Consider the following 21,450-nt stretch of genomic DNA (forward strand, 5'->3'; position numbering starts at 1 on the left):
TGCCTAGGAACATTTCAGTTGCATTATTGTCTATGCAGAGTCAGAAAGGGTCAGATTTCATCAAAAATATCTTAATTTGTGTTCTGAAGATGAATGAAGGTCCTACGGGTTTGGAACGACATGAGTGTGTGTGAGTAATTAATGACAGAATTCTCATTTTTGGGTGAACTATCCCTATAAAATCCCTAAAATATCCTGTCATCATTTAATCACCCTAATTTTCACAAGACTTGGATTAAACCAGTCGATTCGTATGGAATAATTTTACAATGCCTTTTTGGATCCTCTAAGTTTTGATTACCTGGACTTTCAGTGGAGACACAGAAACCTCATAGGTTAAATAAAAAATATATATATATTATTAGTCTTATAGATTTGGAATGACAAAGCAGTGACACAATTTTCATTTTTGGGTGAACTATCCCCTTACGTGTGTCCATGCACAGATCAAACAACAAATTTCTTATGTTTATTTTCACTTACAGAGTCTCCGAAGGGTGAGAGCTCCTCATTGGACGAGGACAGTAGTGATGCCCTTTCACCGGATCCCCAGTGCAGTCAGGACTCTCCGTTGGCCCCTCAACACTCCCCCTCTGATATGATGAAACTGAATGGAGACCTCTCACCCACTCAGGTATATTGCTGTTTCAGTTGTTCAATATGAGATGAATGGAATATTGCTTTTGTGCTTTCAGGAAGCTAGAGGGCAGCACTGCTCTACACTTAAAGGGACCATTCATTCAGACACACCAAACATGTCATCATGTTGTTTTATACTTGTATGATTTCTTTCTTCCATAGTACACGAAAAGATACATTTAGCAGAATGTCCAAGCTGCATTTTTCCATTCGTATTTTAATTTTTGAGTGAACTGTCCTTTAAATTGGTTTGTATTTTAAATGACCTCATTATAAGCAGCCACAAAGCAACGTCTGCAAGGTTAAGAACAGAGAGGACAATGTAAGAAATGCATTTAAGACCACATACTGTATTTAATCAGTGTATTTGTTGTAGTTCCTCACTAAGGCCCCACCTCCTCCTCTCGTTGCATCTGATGCCTCTCCACCACAGAATCTAACCAGTGAAACTAACATCACAAACTCTTCCCGTCCACCGACGGGACATACAAAGGTAAAGTGGAAGCCATCAAACCTATCATGGGTTTCATTTTTCAGTCTAAATCAATAAAAATGTGATTTCATCACTCATTTTTCTTTTTATATTCCTTTGCTTTGCCTTCACCATAAGCAGCAGTCCAAGTCCAGCACAGATCGAACATCTCAACGATCCAAGAAACCCAAAGATAACAAGCCCAAAGTGAAGAAACTCAAATATCACCAGTATATCCCACCTGACCAGAAGAACGACCGGGAGCCTCCTCCTCAACTGGACTCCTCGTACGCTAAAATCCTTCACCAGCAGCAGCTTTTTCTTCAGCTTCAGATCATCAACCAGCAGCAGCAGCACTACAACTACCACACTATCTTACCCGCACCTCCAAAGTGAGTACAACCACACAGGATATGGATGCACTTTACTGTGTTGTGTTATAATTGTGTATGTGCTTATTATGTCTGTGTCTGGGGTTGATAAGATTAGAAGTATTTTTGACAAAAAAAATTAATTAAACAGTAAGCTTGCATAATTTTAAATAGCTCTTTTCTATTTTAATAAATCTTAAAATGTAATTTATTCCAGTGATGCAAAGCTGAATTTTTAGCTGCCATTACTCCAGTCTTCAGTGTCACGTGATCATTCAGAAAGCATGCTAATGCGGGTCACACATCCATTTTGCTTGTCATAAAAAAATCTAATTTACTATTAATATTAAATAATAAAAATAGACAAACTATACAAAATAAAACAAAATATGACCCATATAAAATGCAGGTTACATAAATGGGTTCTGAAGCAAAATTTGTTGAGAGCCACCGTTCTAGAACTGTAGACACACCTAACTGATTTAAAGGTGCCATAGAATGGAAAACTGTATTTACCTTGGCATAGTTGAATAATAACAGTTCTGTACATGGAAATGACATACCATGAGCCTCAAACACCATTGTTTCCTCCTCCTTATGTAAATCTCATGAATGCAAAACATCACTGAAAAATAAACAGCGAAAACAAATAACGCGTTCTAATAAAATAACGCGAGCCACTAAAGGGACATGGTTAGCTGCTTGCTAGCGGTAGCCTGTTACATTACAGTACATAAGATTTCACTTACCACATAAACAGAGTAAGGAGAGATGACTGAGGATGATGGCGAATGATTTACAGATCCTGAGCACCACTGACAAGCATCTGATCTTGTAAAATGTGTGGTAAGTACTGCGGCTCCATAGTATAAACAGAGTATGTGCGATCACAAATCTCGAAAGTGGAAGTGGAACTAAAAAGAGATTGTGCAATTGAAAGCAGTTTCAATGCCCAGCATTTTAATAGCGGCTCCCTGATGCCCATATTTTATTTACAGTATAATTACCCAACCATATATAACAGCGCGAGAACGTATTAAAATATACATTTGTGTTTCCTTCCTGCTGTCTGAGCTACTGAAATGAGCTGCACTGTGAAACAGCCAATCAGAGCAGAGCTCAACATTATTATTCATGACCCTTCCAAATAAGGTAATAACAGACCATTTCATTCTAGGGAGAAATCCTAGGGTTGTAAATGGACATAAAACAGTTTCTGGAGAATTTTTACCCTTACCTAAGCCACATACCTTCTATGTAGATATCAGAGAACAATTAAAAATATTGTATCAATGCATTCTATGGCACCTTTAACTATAAATAAAAAATAAATCCGTTCTGTCGGCGCCGGTAGCCTCGTGGGCAGTGCGTCGACATGCAGCGCCATGGTGCTTCAGGCGTTGCGAGTTCGAGTCCCGGCTCGCAGACCTTTCCCGATCCCATCCCCCCTCTCTCCCCCACTTTGCTTCCTGTCAACTTTGAGCTGTCCTATCAAAATTAAAGGCAAAAACGCCAAAAATAAATTTAAAAAATAAATAAATCTGTTCAATTCCAGACTTCCTGCTGAAAAGCAGCAACCATCCACCAATCCAGGCCCCTCCCCTTCCCAGACTATTTCCACATGCTCTACAGTCTCCTCCAATCAGAATGGGCCCAATCGTCAGAACCAGCCTACAGTGGGAGGGGCTAAGCCCAGCACCTTGCCTGCAAACCTGGATGAATTCAAAGTGGGTAACATTTGTAATTTGGTAATACTTTATTTTAAGGTGTCCATAACACAGAGTAATTACCTCGTTAAGTGCTTAGTAGTAGCCGTTGTACTTACATGAAACAAAATGTAACTAAGTTATGGAACAGCCTGTACTTACAGTTTGTAATTATACAACGTAATTATAAATGCAAGTACACCGACATAAGCTACTTAAAATAAAGTGTATCAAGATTGCACTTAAGTGTACTTCATTTGTATTTGTACCTTATCCAGCTGCATCTTAGTTTGATTTAACCCACCAGTACACAGCTTAAATACATGTAATACCTTTCTAATTGCATTACAATTACATAATATTACACAGGCATAAGCTGTTTAAAATAAAGTGTATCAAGATTGTACTTAAGTGTACAACTGGCTGTGTAACAGCTGGTAATTACATTTTTCTTCATGCACGTACAATGGCTACTTCTAAGTATTTAATTAGGTAATTACTCTGTATTACGACACCTTAAAATAAAGTGTTACCTGTAATTTATGTACTTGTACTAAAGCAATAACACTGATTATTAATTTTGGCAATTTTGGTTCAAGTATTTTTCCCAATTACTCTATGGAGATTTGTAAAAATAATTTAAATAAATCCTCAATATGGAGTTCTAAGCCATGAACCAAACCAACCAGCTCTGAAATCAATCACACTATAACCACTTTTATAGAAAATGATGAGAATTGTTACTTCCAGATCCCAACTATTTCACTCTTGTGGGTCTCTCTTCCAGGTTGCTGAACTTAAACATGAGCTCAAATTGAGGGGGTTGACAGTATCAGGCACCAAGAACGATCTCATCGAACGACTGAAGAACTACCAGGAGCAAAACAGTGGTTCATCAGCTGCAGGCGCTGCAACTACGAAAACAGTCCCTGCTCATTTACCACAGGTGTTAGTACAGTCATCTGGTGCCGCCCCACATCAAGCCCCGAAAGACACGGTTGTTCCAATGTCAGCTTTTCCCATAGCGGCTACCACTAGGGTCCACAGTACAACTCCACCTCAAATCATGCGCTTCAGCAGCACTAGCTCCTCTCCTCCTGCATCTCCTACCCCCTCTGACCGCTCTCTGGCTGGATTGAGTCCTGATGAGACCAGCTGCAATGGGGATGTGTTTGGAGAAATGGTAGGTCTGTGGGTTTGAAGATGCACAGCAGAAATCGTGAAAAGAAAATTAGGGGTGCACAAAATATCGGCACTGTTTACTTTCTTTTAAGAACTTGTGTTTCTCCATTAACAGGTTTCCTCACCTCTCACCCAGCTCAGCCTGCACCCTTCTCCAGACCACCCATCCCCAATTAAAGAGGAGTCTCATGGGCAGATGCAGGCCTCCTGTAGCCTTTCTCACCCGGGTCCGCTGTTAGCCGCACAGCCTCACGATCCCATGGCAGCATCAGGATCTGCCGTGTCTCCTCTGGACAAAGACCAAATGCTTCAAGAGAAGGACAAGCAGATTGAAGAGTTGACACGCATGCTTAGGCAGAAGCAGAGGCTGGTGGAGACCCTGCGCTCTCAGCTGGAGCAGGGTAAGCGTGGAGCAGCCGCAGAAGTTACAAACAACATGGGTAACGCTGAAATACCATTGCTGTCTAACGGAGTGGAAGTGAAGGTAAAGGAAGAGATTAAGGATGAAATGGACACAACAGAGGACCTGCAGAAGCAAGTCCAGCCCCAGAAGATGATCCAGACACAGTGTTCGCAGCAGACTCTGCTCAAACTGCAGCAGATTCACAGGCTGCAGGTGCAGCAGCAGCAGCAAATGCTGGTGGACCTACCAAACGTACAGCAACAGAAGACACAATTACTGCAACAGCAAAAACAACAGCAGCAAATGGACCCATCGAAACTGCAGCAAGAGCAAGGAAAAACACAGGTGTTGCTGTTGCAGCAGCAGAAGACGCAGCTACTGCAGCAGCAGCAGAAAGCTCAATTACTACAACAGCAGAAGGTACAGTTACTGCAGCAGCAGAAGGTACAGCTACTACAACAGCAGCAACAGAAGACTCTGTTACAACAGCAGCAGAAAACTCAGAAGACACAGTTACTGCAACAGCAACAACAGCAGCAGCAGCAGCAGCAAAAGTTGCAGCAGCTCATCATTCAGCAGAGGCAGCAAAAACAGCTACAAAGCAATCAGAAGAAGCAGCAGAAGCCTCAAAATCAGCCACAGCAGCAGTTACAGACACCACAGGTCAGCAACATTTCCAGCTTATCAAATAGCTTAGATATTTATTTGGATGGCATTGTATGTTTTTGGTTTAATGCCGTTCTGGCCACTGTTTTACATTGTTGTTGTTTTTTTACAGGTTTCACAGGTGTTTGTCAACCAGCAGTCAAGCACTCAAATTACTACGTCTTTCCCACTGGATCTCCTGAAAGCTCATCCCACACCCACGTTGGTCACTGACAGCAATGGCAACCGTTATCTGATTGCACTCACCAGTAATAGTGTTGATAGCCTCACTGGAAAGTCTCCTCAGTGCAAATCCAATGGACGGATCACTCTACAGGTGACTAAACAACAGTTTATCTATTAATATCTTAACTTCATTTATATATACTCTACCGTTTAAGTTTGGGGTCTCTCTTAAGTTTGGGGTCTCAATTACTCTTTTAATTTAAAATCTTATCTTATCTTATCTTATCATCTTATCTTGTATCGATTTTAATATGTTTTAAATGTAATTTATTCCGTGAATGGCAAAGCTGATTTTTCAGCAGCCAGTATGCAGTCTTCAGTGTCACATGATCCTTTAGAAATCGTTCTGATATGCTGATTTGGTGCTTAGGAAAAACTTTGTCTTATCAATGCTGACATTTCTTGTCTTTATATATTTAATTTGAGTCATAATCGTTGGTTTGTTGTGTTTCAGAGATTGCAGTCAACCCCTACCAAGCTCCCTAGCCAGTCATCAACTGATATGGCTAGTTCTGCCAACCAATCACAGACTGTCAGAGAGCCCACCACCAAAGTATGTGCATATAACATGTGGATGTGCTTTTTTTCAAACTTGTTACAGTTATGAAAAATAGCATGAAATCGAGAGCTCTCTGTTGATTTGAACTCTGAAGTCTTTAAAGGTACATGAAATACTAAGAGTACAGCAGATATGAATGAATAGTGTATGATGAAAGACAATAAGCATGTTATTTTCAACCTATGGGCCAAAATTTGTTCATTTAAGGATTTTTTGGACTATTCTACAAGTTTGAAATCAACAGAGTGAACATCACATGGATTTGAATTAGATGTGCTTGATTCACACCAGATTTCAACACACTCAGTATTATTCATAAGACAGGTTTTTTTCTTCAGCCATTCAAAAGCAATGTCATGGTCCAGTATGTGCACTTAATTAAATTAAATGATTGATATAAAAAGATATACAAATACATGTGTGCATTTGTGGATTGTATTGAGAGCTAACAAAACCGTGTGTATATATTACAGTTATAGTAATTGCTGGAATATAAGGGGCTGGGCTGCAGATAGTTGTTCTTTTTCTCCTCTCCGCAGCTGACCCATGTTAAAATATCCCATTTCCAGGTTCAGAAACTAGGCCTCCACTTGGAAACCACCAGTGTTAAAGAGTCTAGCCAGCCAGTGTCTGCACCACCCAGCTTTGAGCCCTTCTTCTGTGAGGAATCCAACCCACTGAGCAAACCCTCCTCACCTCCTTCGTTTAAGGTATTGCACATGCATTAATAATGTTATTACCCTTTTCCTTTTGCCTTTTTCTCCTTCTTGCTTTGTTTCGAGCTAAAGCTAGTATTTCTTTTTCTATCTTCCTCTACCCAACATCTCCATCAATTCTAGGAGGACATTTGTCCAACTTTTGATCGACACACTTTATTCACCCCTTCCTCCCCAAAGCCGAACCCTCACCCTCACCCTCCTCAGCGTTTCAAAGTATGGCTTTTGCTCATTCTTTCTTTTTCCTTTTTTCTTTCTCTTTCACCTTCTTTTCCTGTTTAACAGGTTTTTTTTTCTTATTGTAACATTGATGGTATTGTCTGTTCACAGGATGTCTCAAACAACCAGCAAATAGATGATCTGTTTGAAATCCTGATCAAGAGTGGAGGTAAGTCTTTTTACTTTAGAAATTGATAGTTTTATTCAGCAAGTATGCTTTAAATTGATCAAAAATGTAAGTAAAGATATTTATAATATTTTTGAAGTATTGTATTTCAGGTAAATTCTGTTCTTTTAAAGGGGTGGTTTACTGCTTTTTTGCTTTGCTTGATTGTGTTTATGGGGTGCGATATAACATGTCTTCGTGTTTCGTTTGTTAAAAAACGCCTTATTTTTCATATATTTCAGCTTTATTGTAAGCCGCTTTCTCCTCTGTCATTTGAACGACCGGTTGACTTCCTGATTCTCTGAAACCACTCCCTCAGAAACAGGCAATGGGCTCAGATTGGTTAGTTGGGCCGGTGTGTTGTGATTGGCTAAACTGTGTACTGCACATTGTCCGGAAACTTCACGCCCATTACCTTTACGGGCGACAGTTGCATGTGCTCCGGTCAAATGTAAATAATGGTGTCAATATTGCCGTATCAGTTTGAGCCAGAATCAGACCCAGAAAGCGGTAATGAAGAGAGTCAAGCAGAACTTCCGCAAGCACGGCTCTTACAAAACGTTTCTGAATGAAGTTTGCTGTTGTGATTTACATTTAATTTTTTGAAGTTTGTGTTTGTCTTATACACACAAAATAGCATCGAATTAACTGGCTACTATAGCATTTAACTAACTGGCTAAAGCCAGCGTTGGCATTTGTTTACGACCTTGATAAAACTAAAACATTACGTCTGAAATTATACATGCAAATACATTTAAAATTATTCAATCTTACTTACAGGTTGTGGCCCAACAACTGCTGCCTCTGGTTTTAAAGTTGGAACTGCTCCATGTTTTAGTAATAGTTTCTGTGTGAATCCAGCATTGATTCTGGAAGCTGTCTTCTGTAAAACGCGCAGCACAGAGAGCTAAATTAGGATTGTAATTGTCAGGAACATAATCAAACATAAATTTTAACCATTGTTGACGAACTACAGCGTCCGTAGGAAGCCAGAACACAGAAGACCTGACAGCTGGGTGAAAATAACACCGTTTCGCCGGCATGGCTACAACTCTCCACTATAACTCTTCCTCTTCGACAAAGCCGCAGAACATGGCCTTGCCCACTTTTTTGCATGTTCCGGAGGGAGGGGTTGATGCAAATTTATGGGTTTATTATGTATGCAACCCGGGAAGGATCTCGTTGTAGTCCCATATGAGTCGTTTTTGTAGGCATTAAACTTCCTGATTTTTAAAAGACTGATACTGTTCATGCACCAACAGCAACATTACACACTATTTAAAATGAAAAAAGTGAAATCGCACCCCTTTAAACTTTCTATGTATCGAAGCATCCTTGGAAAAAAGGGATCTACAAAAATATTAAGCAGAACTTTTTTCAGTGTTGATAATAAGAAATGTTTCTTGGGGACCAAATCAGCATATTAGAATGATTTCTGAAGGATGCATTAAAACAGAAAACAGCTATTTTAAAGAGTAACGGTATTTAACAAAATGACAGTTTTTACTGTATTTTGATCAAATAAATGCAAATTGGTAAGCATAAGAGACCATCAAAATCTTTGAATGGTAGTATGTGAATATATATTAAATAATAATAAATCTCTGTTCTTTCTCAGAAATTTCATCTGGATTTAAAGCCAGTCAAGACCCCTCCCTGTCAGACCTCCACTCAAGCCCACCCACTCCATCTCCACCTCCTTCTCCGCTCCACCTCTCGCCACCCACACATCACCCCAACCCTGTCCCCGCCTCTTCCCAGCAGCTCTCTGACTCCCAGGACCGGCCTTGCTCTGGAACCGGTCGCCTGGAGGACTTCCTGGAGAGCACCACCGGTGCTCCTCTTCTCGGCGTGGAGCCGGACGGCCCATTGACATTAATCGATGACCTCCACAATCAAATGCTGAGCACTTCCAGTATTCTGGACCATCCCCCATCTCCAATGGACACCAGTGACCTGAGCTTCTCACCCCACCCCGCTAGCCTGGACTTTGAAGACCCCACCTTGGATGGCATGGATTGGCTGGACATACCAATAGTAGGAGGGGGCAGTAATTCTAACAGTGGGGGTATGGTTCTTGCCCCTCTGAGCTCACACACCCCACCCAGTGTATTTTCCGCAGACTTTTTGGACAGTTCGGATCTGCAGCTCCACTGGGACTCATGTTTGTAGCTTTTGGTCTTAATTGCTTGACGACACACAATTTAGCACCTTCAACCTTACTGTGTATAGGCTGTACACAAAACACTCCAGACGCACATGCTGTTTCTTATGCTGAAAAGCTTCAATTTTTCTTCATATTCCAATGCCGAATGGTATTTAAACAGTTCCTGCGTCTGATAGGTTCTCTTAAGCACTGAATTTGAAGCTGTCATTTACTTCATCATACCCAAATGTTTTACATCACATGGCGTTGTTGCCTTTGCCAACAGAGAGACCAATCTGGACCCCACCACCACCGTCTCACACCATCGACAGCTCAACTAAAGAATCCATAGTTTGCTCTAGTTTTTAGACAAGTTGTCTATGCTGGTGGTTAGGATCATTTTTCACTTTAAGCACACCAGTTACTGTACTCCACTACCTGTCTTTGGCATCATATAGTGTTATTTCTACCCATTTTAATAAAGCTATGACCTCATAACCATGATATGAGGCTATTTCTGCTCCACAGGTTTCACACTTTTCCTTCCATCAACAATCTAAATGGAGGGAAAATATGAGAGATAATAGTCATCCTTGCTTTTGGATAGTTCTTCCAACATTGCACTTAAGCCGACCCGACTGGTGCTCTGGTCTACACGACCCAATGGGCTCTGCAGGGAACCAGGTTTGGTGACGTTCACCAGATCTCTATGCATTGCTGTACTTTAGGATCATGTATTGATGAAACCTTTGTTCCTTTCCCTCTGATTGTAGCAATTTGCTGGTGGAGGTCAGTGCTGGGGTTCAGGTTTCAGAATAATTGGAACTTCTTGTTTTTTAAAAAAGAAACAAAAATAAAAGAAAAAAATGCAGTGTGGAGTGTGTTTTGTTGTTGCATCTGCGCTCACATATACAGTGCATTCACACACAATGGTCGTTTCTTATTCTGCTATTGAAGCAAATAGGATTTTATTACTCTACTTGTGCCTGTGGAGGCTAGTATTAAAATAAAGTATTTAATACTAGAATAAAAACCAGACAATTCATTAGTGTTTTCCCCTATTGTATATTCAATGGGTAGCAAATAAGCAAAAAAAGGTTTTTGAAGATATAGTGATATTTGAAAAAGTAAATATAAATTTTAAAAAGCAATTTTACATGCATGTCATAAAAGATTTTACATCAATAATTCTGCATTTGGCAGTTGCTTTTATCTGAAGTGATACATTGTTTTCAAAATACATTATTTTCTATCATGTACATTTTATTTTTTTTATGAGCCTTTATCGTTTTAAATATCAGTTCAGTTTCTTTATTAGACACTTAAAAATCACTAAGAAAAACTGTGTGCTGTGTGAAGAATTGAGATTTCTGTTTGGAGAGAAAAGGCTGGAGATTGATATTAGTGTAAAAGGGATATTTTGTCCAAAATTTAAACCCTTAAACTATATGATTTTCTAAAGGAAATGCTGATGACTGATGGTTTCAGTCACCTTTCACTTTCATAGCATCCTTTTCCCCATACAATTAAATGGCGATTAAGAGTCAAAGAGTCGCCACAAAATAAAGAAACAGATTTACATTAACATGAAGGTGATGAAATGATGACAGGGAGCTAGCCATTCAAGAAAAATTGATGCACTAAAATATATTTTTATTGAATAACATAAGTATTTTTAATATTTATTTGTTTAATATTTGTAATTTCTTCGTGGTGTTATCGGTGACCAAAAGTGAGCTCGCGAGAGCCACGGCCCAGATTATCATAACTACAACCAGAGGCTCAGTGGTGCTGTGTGAGGCCAAAGAGTTTAAAATATTTCAAATATGCTGCTGTTTACTGTCTCGATAACCATGAACGAATTTTACCTGCCTGCTGTGCCTGGTGAGTGATTTTTAAGGTTCGGGAAGGAGTCACACTATTAGGTGGAATTATCACGTGTGGAGTAGGATATAAATGCAACAAACACACAGTCTGATAAAAGCATTACGACGTTTGAAAAGTTTTATTTCGTAAAGAGACATTGTTTGAGGTACAAATCCACATTTGAAAACTGATTCATAATTTCAAGCATTACTTTTTTGTGTGTTTATTGGTGGTTACTCGTATTTACTCAAAATGTGAATATAAAACCGTAAATTTCCTTTTAAAATAGCCTTTCTTGTCTCGTTGTTAAAAGCCCTTATATATAGTTAATTAATCTAACACAGTTTTTACACAATACTGCAGGCATTACCAACGTAACAATTATTAATGCTAACACTCGAATTTCAAATATCTTTAAATGTTACAAAGCGTCTGTGTAGTTCCTAAATATTCTCTTATTAAATAATATAATTCTTGTACAGAAATATATATTTACAGAAATATATTCAATATGCTTAATATAAATTTCAAAACAGAAAAAGCAGAAGTGCCCAGTTCACAGGAGGGTTGAATAAAACCAAAACACACGCAGTGCAGTATAGGAAGCACTTATAAGTACATATATTTTATACTACAACATTATAAGGAATATCACACTAGCAAGAGTGCTGTTGATCTGAACGATAAACTGTGCTAATATTCAGACGGTGAATGTGAAGTATTACTTTTATACAACAGTTTAACAAGTAACAGTGTGTGGAGTAACACTGATTCCCCTCCTTGTTCAAAGAGTTCTGTAATCACTATGGGTTATTTCCCAATCCCACTAGCTGGGGATTTTAGTCATACCAGAATCTGAATTTGAATCTCCAGGTTCTACTGAAGATTATTAGCTGACACAATTAGCTTGGATTAGTTTGAAGTGTCAGACTTTTCCCCATCAGACTTGCTATATAGTATTGAAGTAGATCTTGTTTTTGTATTTGGATACATTGTTTCTGAGGTAAAAGTTATGGTAACTTTCTCCAGTGATCCAAGTGAAAGAAAGGACACACAAGTATAAGGTAAACAGTGCAAGGCTTGCCTACAAGAGAGCTAGTGCTTGTGAGATCTTGATTTCAAGGATGGTTAATTCACTAGATCTGATATTTTTGCCATTGCATAGCTTGTTTTACAAGAATGATGTGCTTCATTCCCAGTTCCAAGGTCCAGATTATTGCTCAGAGCTGCTGGCCTCATTTCTTCAGCCTCACACCATGAGGCAATCCGCCTTGGTCAACAATCTGTAAAGTGAGCTACTCAGCATGACAGTGAGGACTGGACACTTTTAGTCAGACGGTCTTGTGTAACGGAGGAGATAGTGAAGATCAGACTCTTTTTAAGCAAACGAGATAAAAAAAAAAAAAAAAAACAGGAAGATAAATTTAAATTAGATTAAATTTGATAATGTCTTCACTCCATGACTGGAGTGATTTGAATGTAAAACTATAATGAAGACTCCACAAGATTTTCTTTGTTTCCACAGAAAATTCATCCAGGACAGAGCCGATAGCCTTGTGGTAGCCATGTAGTTCATAATCTGACCAGAGTTTGAGTCCTGTTTTGGGATCCTTTCTCAATCCCAACCTTCTTTTGCTTCTACTTTGCTTCCTGTTAATGTGACAGTTCATGCAAAAATGAAAATTCTGTCATTAATTACTCCCCCTCATGTTGTTCCAAAGCCGTAAACCCTTCATTCAGATTCAGAATACAAATTAAGATATTTTGGATGAAATCCGAGAGCTTTCTGACCCTGCATAGAAAGCAATGGAACTACCACATTCAAGGCCCAGAAAGTAGTAAGGACATCGTTAAAATAGTTTTTTATGAATTTTATGAAGCTACGAGAATACTTTTTGCATGCAACCCTAGTAAAAAAGTAATAGGCTATATTTAAAATACATTTATTTCATACTAAGTATAGTTCAGATCTATTAACATATTTACTGACAGATAACTCGAGACTTACTGATATAAAAATTATAATTAAACTTTACTTGGCATATTACTTGTGCACAATGCACTTTTCTAAAATGTGTTTTAATGTCACTTTTTGATGAGGATTGTATAATCTTTGAATAATTTCAGACTTTAAATGCAAAATATTTAAAGTGTACCTGAAGTATACTTGCAATAGTTCCACTTTAGCACAATAAAATATACTAAGTATATCTTTAATTGTACTTCAGCTCTACTTCCGCATACCTAAAGTGCATTAAGTACAAAATTAGTTGTTCAAATTTAGCCTTAGACTTTAAGTATAGCAGTTTAGTATACTAAAAGAACAATTGCAGGACATTTTATTAAATACATAAATATAAAAATGTATTTGTAGTATACTTAGCATGAAATAAATGTATTTCAAACACATTTAAGTATATTTATTTTTCATAGGGAAAGAAAACAAAAATAACGACTTTATTCAACAATTTCTTTGACACGCGTTCACAAAAGTACCACGACGCATGCATGTGCATTCCTCTGCTTGCAAACAAGCTGCAGCACATCCAGGAAGAAGAGAAGAAATTGTTGAATAAAGTTGTTATTTTTGTTTTCTTCACCCACAAAAAGTACTCTCGTAGCTTTATAAAATTATGGTTGAACCACTGATGTCACATGGACTATTTTAACAATGTCCTTAGTACCTTTCTGGGCCTTGAACGTGTCAGTTGTGTTGATGTCTATGCAGGGTCAGAAAGCTCTCGGATTTCATCCAAAATATATTAATTTCATAATTTGTGTTCCTATGATGGTCTTACAGAATTTTCATTTTTGGGCGAACTATCCCTTTAAGTCCTGTCCCAAAAAAAGCCAAACATGCCAAAAATAAAACAAAAAAAATCTATATTCAGAATAAAAATGCAGTTTCTAGACAGTTTTTAGCTTTGAGAAATGTCTCTCTCAGTATAAATTTCATTGTTCTTTATCAGACTTGTTGTCAAGTTTGTGTTATATTCACTGACAGCTCAACTTGATTCTTTTGTACAAAGGTGACTGTAACCCACAGCAACCGATCTCATCTGGTGTGCCTTACGTTTTTTTCTTAACCTCATTCCCCTAAAACAAATGAGTGATTTAATGAGTGACTTTCTCACAGCGAGATTGCCCAAGCCGGAGAGGAAGACCGTGAAATTTGCTCAAGCTCGAAAAACCTTTCTTCATGAGCACAAAATCCTCAACTCACTCGGCAAAGCTTATACTTAAATCCTAGTGTGAGACCAGGCGTCTGGGTGTTGCTCTTTGCCTCTTCTTGGGCAGGAGAATGAGTTTGCTTTGTGTCTTTTTTCACATCAGGAATCCTGAGGTTGTTTACTTAAAGATGGGCAGGATAATGTCCCTTAATGATTTAGATTTAGGCTGACGTGATGATGGCATTGTCCCCATTGAGCTAATGTGGCTTCAGGCGCCATTCCTGTGTTCTGATGTGAACACTCACCTCGTTGTCAGTGACACAGAGGCCAGAGATGAACTCAGAAAAGTGGGACACATAAGAAACTATATAAAGAGGGGTTTAGCACTGAAAGTAGAAATGACTACATAGTCCTGACATTGTAGTATTTGTGCATTCAGTCTGTTAACAGTGTTGTTTCTTTCTTTCCCATTTCCTCAGACAGTGACCTCCGTCTTGCTGTTGGTCTGGTAGGCCTTAAATTTGGGATGTGGCTGATACAGTGGTTGTCCCGCATAGCCTTTGGGCTGGGAGAGGAACTCGGGTAGTGTTTCTATGCTGTAATGTCTCCTGCTGGTGTAGATCTGATGGCGAGTGGAATGCCCTGGATGCGAAGTCTGTCGGTGGACATGTCTTTGTCCAGAATCCCAAGCTTTGAAGGCTGAGCTGGAAAGCTGGGGGTGGGTGATGGTTTTTGGGATGCGGGTCCTCTCCAGCTGGTTGGTTGGGATTGAGATTGAAAGGGGGGAATGGATGTCATGGGAAGGGGGGACCTGGTGGAGGTAGGACTTGTCTTTCTGGTGCATCGGTATTGGTTGGAAAGGTGCAGGAGGGGAATGATGCTGAGAGAAATCCATTAGTGGATAACTTTTGTAGTAGCCCCTGCTCGCAGTATCGGCTGTAAGGGAGAAGAAGAAATGGAACAAGTTAGAGAAGGACAAACATTTAGGCTCTACATTGCACAATTATAACTGAGCTGCACCAGGCACATTTATAGTCAAGCTAAAGTTTTCATGTGGATATTTCGCATGTAAATAAACATGAGCTTGGAGGAAAAATTATATTTGAATACTTTTGTGTTCTCTCACAACAGTTTTGCATTTCCCTAAGAATCTTTGCGTTCACTTGGAAAGGTTATATTTAAATCAGGGTATCTTTCATTCATTCGTTTTTTAATTTAATATTAAAAACAGAACAATAAGAAAACGGTTCCTTTTTTAGTTTTTAAATTAAAAAAAACGAAAAAACAAGAATTATGCTTGATTTTCCATTTTTACGCTCCTGGTTAGAAAATGAATTAACGACTTGAATATTCCATCTCTGCATGTGGGTGGGAATAAATTGCCCCTTTCCGCTGATTGGTCAACCAAACATTAAACCGTGCCGTCATTAGTTCTTCCGCAGTTCTGCGCAGCAGAAAACAGTCCTGCTGCTACAGTTGTATGCATTATTAACGCGTTTATTGCAACTATATTTAATTAACTATACATAATTTCGGCAACCTGTGCGAGAAATAAGTTATTAAAAAAGTTATAAGTTATTATTTTCTCATAGCTTAATATTAATTTATTCACATCTGTACTCATGACTACCCCCTAGCCTACATCTTTGGCACATCGCCTGTTTTATTGAGCTGAGTTTTGGACAAGAGATGATGTTGAAATGATATAGATATGTAAAGATATGAAATTATTTCATATCAGTGTTTTCATTGTTATATTTTAGGGGTAATGTTAGCCGTTAGCCATTTGTTAGTCTGGTTGTTTGATGAGAAAGTGATGAAAGTTGCAATAAACGCGTTACGAATGCATACAACTGTACAGTTAATCTTTGGTTGACCAATCGGCGGAAAGGGGCGTATTATTCCCGCCCACATGCAGAGATCAAGCAGTTTATTCATTTTCTAGCCCTGAATGTAAAAATGGAAAATCAAGCATAATTCATGTTTTTTCAGGGGTTTTTTTTTGAAAAATTTAAAAACAAAAAAAGGAACCGTTTTCTTATTTCTTTGTTTTTAATATTAAATTAAAACAGAACGGAAGATACCCTGTTTTATTTAAAACTTGTGGCGTTTTTTGTGAGCGAATGCAAAGCTTCTTTAGAGAACAGAAGTTTTGTGAAGAAACAGTTTGTTGGGTAACGCGAAAGTTTTGCAAACAAATTTTGTGTTTTTTTAGGGGAACACAAAAGATTTGCATGCGATGCAAAATTTCTTGGGGAAGCGCAAACATTTTGCAAATAAACACAAAGTTTCTCTGAGGAATTCTAAAGTTTTGTAAGCGAATTCAGAGTTTCTCAAGAATTCTGCAAGCAAACACAGTTTCATGGAGAATTTTGCAAGAAAATGCAAAGTTTCTTGGGGCAGTGCAACAGTTTTGCGAGTGAATCCAAAAGTTCTGTAAGCAAACGCAGTTTCTCCGGGAAACAAACATTTTGTGGATGAATGTAAAAGTATTCAAATATAATTTTTCCATCACCATGTATGCTTACGGGACATTTGACATATTTAATACATTAAATGCATTGATGCAAATTGATGATATTCACAGGTTAAACTACTTGGTGTAAGCTGTTTGGTTTATGTTCCAGCCAATGAGCTTACTGCTTTACATTTAAATGGCTGGTTAGCATTCACTAGAGCAGTTCACAGCGTACTTTTCTGAAACCCTCCACCTTCCCCAGCTCCACCTGTATAGATCTGCTATGGGGTATTAAATATGCTATTTGTACAGCAGCAGTATGTCTTACTCACAGCACCATATCAGATTATTGGAAGTAACAAGTGCCTGTACTTGCTTTGCAGCAGCAGCAGCAATAATCTACAACTACAGCAATAGCCAACAACAGCATCATAGCAGATCTATTCCACCAAGATATCCATTACCATGCAAAAATCTTCAGAGAGTTGTCATGATATTAATAATATAATGAGCATCATTGGAAATCCGTCTAATGAAACCATGAGTTTGACGTATCACCTTTCTGTCGAGACTCAAGTTTTGACAAAGCATATGAAACAGCAGTGTCTTTATTCTTTTTGAGATGTCCACTGAGAGCTTGTCCATTTTTATTAAACACTGACTTCATGCTGCCTGAAATGTTTAAAGGTCATGCCTTGGACATGAGTTATCTTTCTTCTCACGGTATTTACCTGCGAGCTGCTCGCTCTGTCTCGTCTCATTAATGTCTGCTAGCTGTTCTTGCTCTTGCATTGCATAAAATCATGAGGATTTAGAAGGTGTTTACATGTGCGTATATCAGGGGACATATTGGATATGGTCCTACATGCCTGATTTAAAAAAAAGAAAAAAAAGATTGAGTACACTTCCTGTGGATGTTTTTTTGGTCTTAGCTTCATCAAATCCAATATCAAATTTATAAACTGATGTCAGATGGCATTCTTTCAAGTAACATAGTCATCAAGTAATTTTTTTCTCTTTTCTCATTCATTACTTTCTTTTTGCCACAAGCTGATTCAAACAGATGACATCTGAACAGCCTCCAGATTACTTCAAAGGCTGTGTTGTCAATGTGCATAATCATCATCATCACGGTGCACTGATTGCAGACCATCCTGGCATTGGATCTTTGTTTGGTAACAGTCAGATACAGATGTGTTCATATGTGTAAGTAGCTAATAATGTGACAGAATCATTGTGATCCAGACACTATTCACTGTAAAAAAAATAATTCAGAGGCTAAATATCACAAAAATAAAAACTTGTATTAACTTAATAAAATCTCTGAATATCATTTAAGAGATTATGTGAGTTGGGATTACCAAAATTAATGAGTAAAAATCCCACAGTTTATTTCATCTCAAATGTACTTGTTCTACTTAAGTATGTTTTAATAAAAATATTAAGCATTTAACTAACAAATTATATTTTTCACATGTCCTTATTATTTTTGGTACATTTCAATGAAAATATTTGAGAAGGTTGCAATAAAATCTGTCAGTTTTCAGAGCAGAAATTACTGCTTATTTTCAATCAATTTATTTTGTATTTTGCATCGACTTAAGAAATTGAGTAAGTTTCGCGGCTATTGTGATCACTTGAACACAACGACCGCGCGCTCAACGACAGTAAATCAGCTTAATTTACTGGTCACAAGAAAGAAAACTGAAAGAAGAAGAAAGAAAACTGGAAGAAGAAGAAAGAAAACTGAGGCTAAAACCACCGTAAGACTCCTTTAAAATACTGGTAAGTCAATTATCAAAAGTTAATGAAATATTGGCTGTGTTTTCGGGTACACAAAACGTTCGGTGTAATTTTTTGAATGCTGTTGCGGCCCTACTGTTCTGTGGGAACTTTTTGGAAGGGGCAAGCATTTCTAATCACTGTGACTTTGTAAAGTTAGTTGTTGTTTTTTTTTTTTTTTTTTTTTAAAACCCACCAAATATAAAGCTAAAATACGGTTAATACAATTCGGCAACTTGAAATGTATGTAAAATGAGTCAATTTTCCTCAACATGTTCCCAGAATGTAGGGCAGGCTAATGCTCCTGCCTGAAAGTAAATGGACTACAAGAAGCACCTCTCAAGCCCACAGCTTTCTTTTTAAAATGAGTCATTCTTTGGCAAAATGCAATGAGATCTGTTCATCATTTGTTTATTAAACTTGAGAAAACTAGAACAGTAGCTAGCAGGGCCGGGTTATCCATAGACGGGATTGGGCGAGTGCCCTGGGGCACCAGCCAGTAAGGGGGCACCAAGTGATTAAGAAAATAACTAGACCTTTAAAATATTTTTAATGTTTTGTATATATTATTTTGCTGGAAGAGTTGCAGATGCATAGAAAATAAACAGTTAATGATCCAATGTATACAGAGAGAATATAAAATATATGCATGCATATAGAACTGCGATTGGGTCAGGCCACAGTGTAATTGCGCCCTCCCCCAGTCAGAGTCGAGCCCGCCAATTTATAATATTCAATTCATAATGGATAGGCAGCATCAGCGTAGCAGTTGGGCTAAATGTAAATTAAAAATGAGAAAATATCAGGGCACATAGCCAGGCCTCTACAATGCGACTGAAAAGTACTGCGTGCAACTATCAAAACATACCCGATCAGCATTTGTGTTTGCGCTCGCTCAGGGAGCTTCAAAGGTTTCTACTTGCGTGTTCGCGCAGCGTGAGTAATGTGTCGCAGACATTAATTTCTTGAATGCAATGTTAATCAGAATCCACTCACTGCTCAAAATACTTTTGTTCATTGCAGAGTTATGCAAGCTCACAAATCCTCTCGTTATAACAAACAAAGTGTAGACAGGGTGTAAATAAGAGATTCGTTGTGCAGTGTAGGCGCTTCATTGATTATTATGGAGCTTTGTGAGATTGCGATGAACTGTGACAGCTTTTAAAGATTATAGGGAGTTTGCAAATGTGATATCAAATTAATACAACAGTTCAACAAACAATAAGTTATATAAAGTGATGTACATTGTATGAATTTAACAATATTTCCGATTTTGCTCTATTTCGTAAGGAAAATAGTTTCAAACAGTCACAGCTGAGCCGCTGCGCATCTCCATTCAAATACAGCGTTGTTTCGTTTATGAATGAACCTGCGTTTTAAATGAATCTAGAGTCAGTGATTCAATTATCCATTCATAAAGACAGTGCCTGCGTCCCAATGTGCATACTATCCATCCTAAATTCTATGTGATAGTAGTCATTTTCAATACTATTTAGGGCAGATAGGGTGGATAGTATGCACATTGGGACGCAGGGAGTCACTTGCTTCGTTCCTGAATGAATCAGCCGTTCAAACAAATCAGTTAAATGAATGATTCAGTGATAAAATCAGTGACTTGCTGCCACCTGCTGGCAGTTTTATTTTAAAGTGTCATAGTTACTTAAATCATTTCAATCAAACAATAGTTCTATATTCAAAATTTTATATTTAAAACATTAATCTCACAACATTGTTATGAATTTAAAACATCCATCCCACCTCTGAGCCTTTGTAAATGTCTGTAAATTTACCTTCATGCCACTTTTGTGTTCTGTGCCACCTTTGTAGTGGAAACTGATTTTGTTAATATTGATTTATTTTGATTGGTAACTTATTCTTATTATTCTACCTGTTCTTATTCTATTTTTTTTTTTATTAGACATTTTGGAAAAGCTTATAAATATGGACTTTTGAATTTGACATAATGACATACTTTTAATAAAATTAGAGAAAAAAAAAATTGCATTGCACAAAAAAAAAAAGAAAATGCCCTGTAAATCACTTTAAGGAGTCAAATATCACCTTCTAATGGGAAAGCTAATTTTTGTTATTGATCAGAAGGTGCTCCTGAATTTTTGAGGGAGGGAGGGGGGGGGGGGGGCACTTCAAATGTGCTCACCCTAGGGCACTACACTGTGTTAATCCGGGCCTGGTAGCTAGGTGCTTTCACACAAACAGCCTATTTTTTTCTGAATTTAACAACATTTCACATTTAGAGGTCATGTGTGAACAACACCCATTGTTGAAATGCAGCAAATAAGTACTCCACTAATTTGCTGGCTAAAGCATTATAACTCTTCTCCAAAAAATATGTATATGTGTGAATAAGTGCCATAAGATAAATAAGATTTAAGTACACAAGTAAAAAAAAAAAAGTTTTGAAAGTATCACAAAATTTTAAAGAAGCCCATTCACACCAAGAACAACTATAATGATAAACTGCATCAGTGTTCACAACAACAGATGATGAAATGCTTGAACTCTTCAAAGTCAGATGGATTTTTGATTGGCTTAATGTTTTTATCCTTCATCAGCTGGAAAAAAAATAGCTCTGGAAGTCATTCCATCAAAATTGTTCCTCTGTGTTGCTGTTGTAAAGTTGTTGTATAGTTGTGGTCTGGACTTCGCTGTTCTCATAGAATTAGAAAAATCATTAAAATTTACT

The 21,450-nt window shown here is 37.9% G+C and overlaps 2 protein-coding genes across 5 annotated transcripts in view; one reads left to right on the forward strand and one right to left on the reverse strand.

Annotated features, from left to right (window-relative positions):
* Nucleotides 1-10,341, forward strand: part of mrtfab (myocardin related transcription factor Ab) — a 34,352-nt gene extending 24,011 nt beyond the window's left edge. For 3 of the 4 annotated variants that reach the window (XM_058793695.1, XM_058793697.1, XM_058793694.1), the window contains 12 exons: nucleotides 486-634; nucleotides 1,016-1,132; nucleotides 1,253-1,503; nucleotides 3,038-3,209; nucleotides 3,976-4,371; nucleotides 4,486-5,436; nucleotides 5,552-5,755; nucleotides 6,119-6,217; nucleotides 6,793-6,933; nucleotides 7,063-7,155; nucleotides 7,270-7,327; nucleotides 8,943-10,341. In XM_058793695.1, the coding sequence (XP_058649678.1) occupies nucleotides 486-634; nucleotides 1,016-1,132; nucleotides 1,253-1,503; nucleotides 3,038-3,209; nucleotides 3,976-4,371; nucleotides 4,486-5,436; nucleotides 5,552-5,755; nucleotides 6,119-6,217; nucleotides 6,793-6,933; nucleotides 7,063-7,155; nucleotides 7,270-7,327; nucleotides 8,943-9,496 (3,185 nt within the window). In that variant the 3' untranslated portion in view covers nucleotides 9,497-10,341. The remainder of the gene's footprint in view (nucleotides 1-485; nucleotides 635-1,015; nucleotides 1,133-1,252; nucleotides 1,504-3,037; nucleotides 3,210-3,975; nucleotides 4,372-4,485; nucleotides 5,437-5,551; nucleotides 5,756-6,118; nucleotides 6,218-6,792; nucleotides 6,934-7,062; nucleotides 7,156-7,269; nucleotides 7,328-8,942) is intronic. The other variant, XM_058793696.1, reaches the window with a different exon arrangement.
* Nucleotides 10,342-14,272: 3,931 nt separating this feature from the next.
* Nucleotides 14,273-21,450, reverse strand: part of shisa8b (shisa family member 8b) — a 31,751-nt gene continuing 24,573 nt past the window's right edge. Inside the window, exon 4 of the mRNA XM_058793950.1 lies at nucleotides 14,273-15,442. Within this exon, the coding sequence (XP_058649933.1) occupies nucleotides 14,982-15,442 (461 nt within the window). The 3' untranslated portion in view covers nucleotides 14,273-14,981. The remainder of the gene's footprint in view (nucleotides 15,443-21,450) is intronic.

The sequence above is a fragment of the Onychostoma macrolepis genome, chromosome 12, assembly GCF_012432095.1.
Source record: "Onychostoma macrolepis isolate SWU-2019 chromosome 12, ASM1243209v1, whole genome shotgun sequence".
NCBI classification, from domain to species: domain Eukaryota; kingdom Metazoa; phylum Chordata; class Actinopteri; order Cypriniformes; family Cyprinidae; genus Onychostoma; species Onychostoma macrolepis.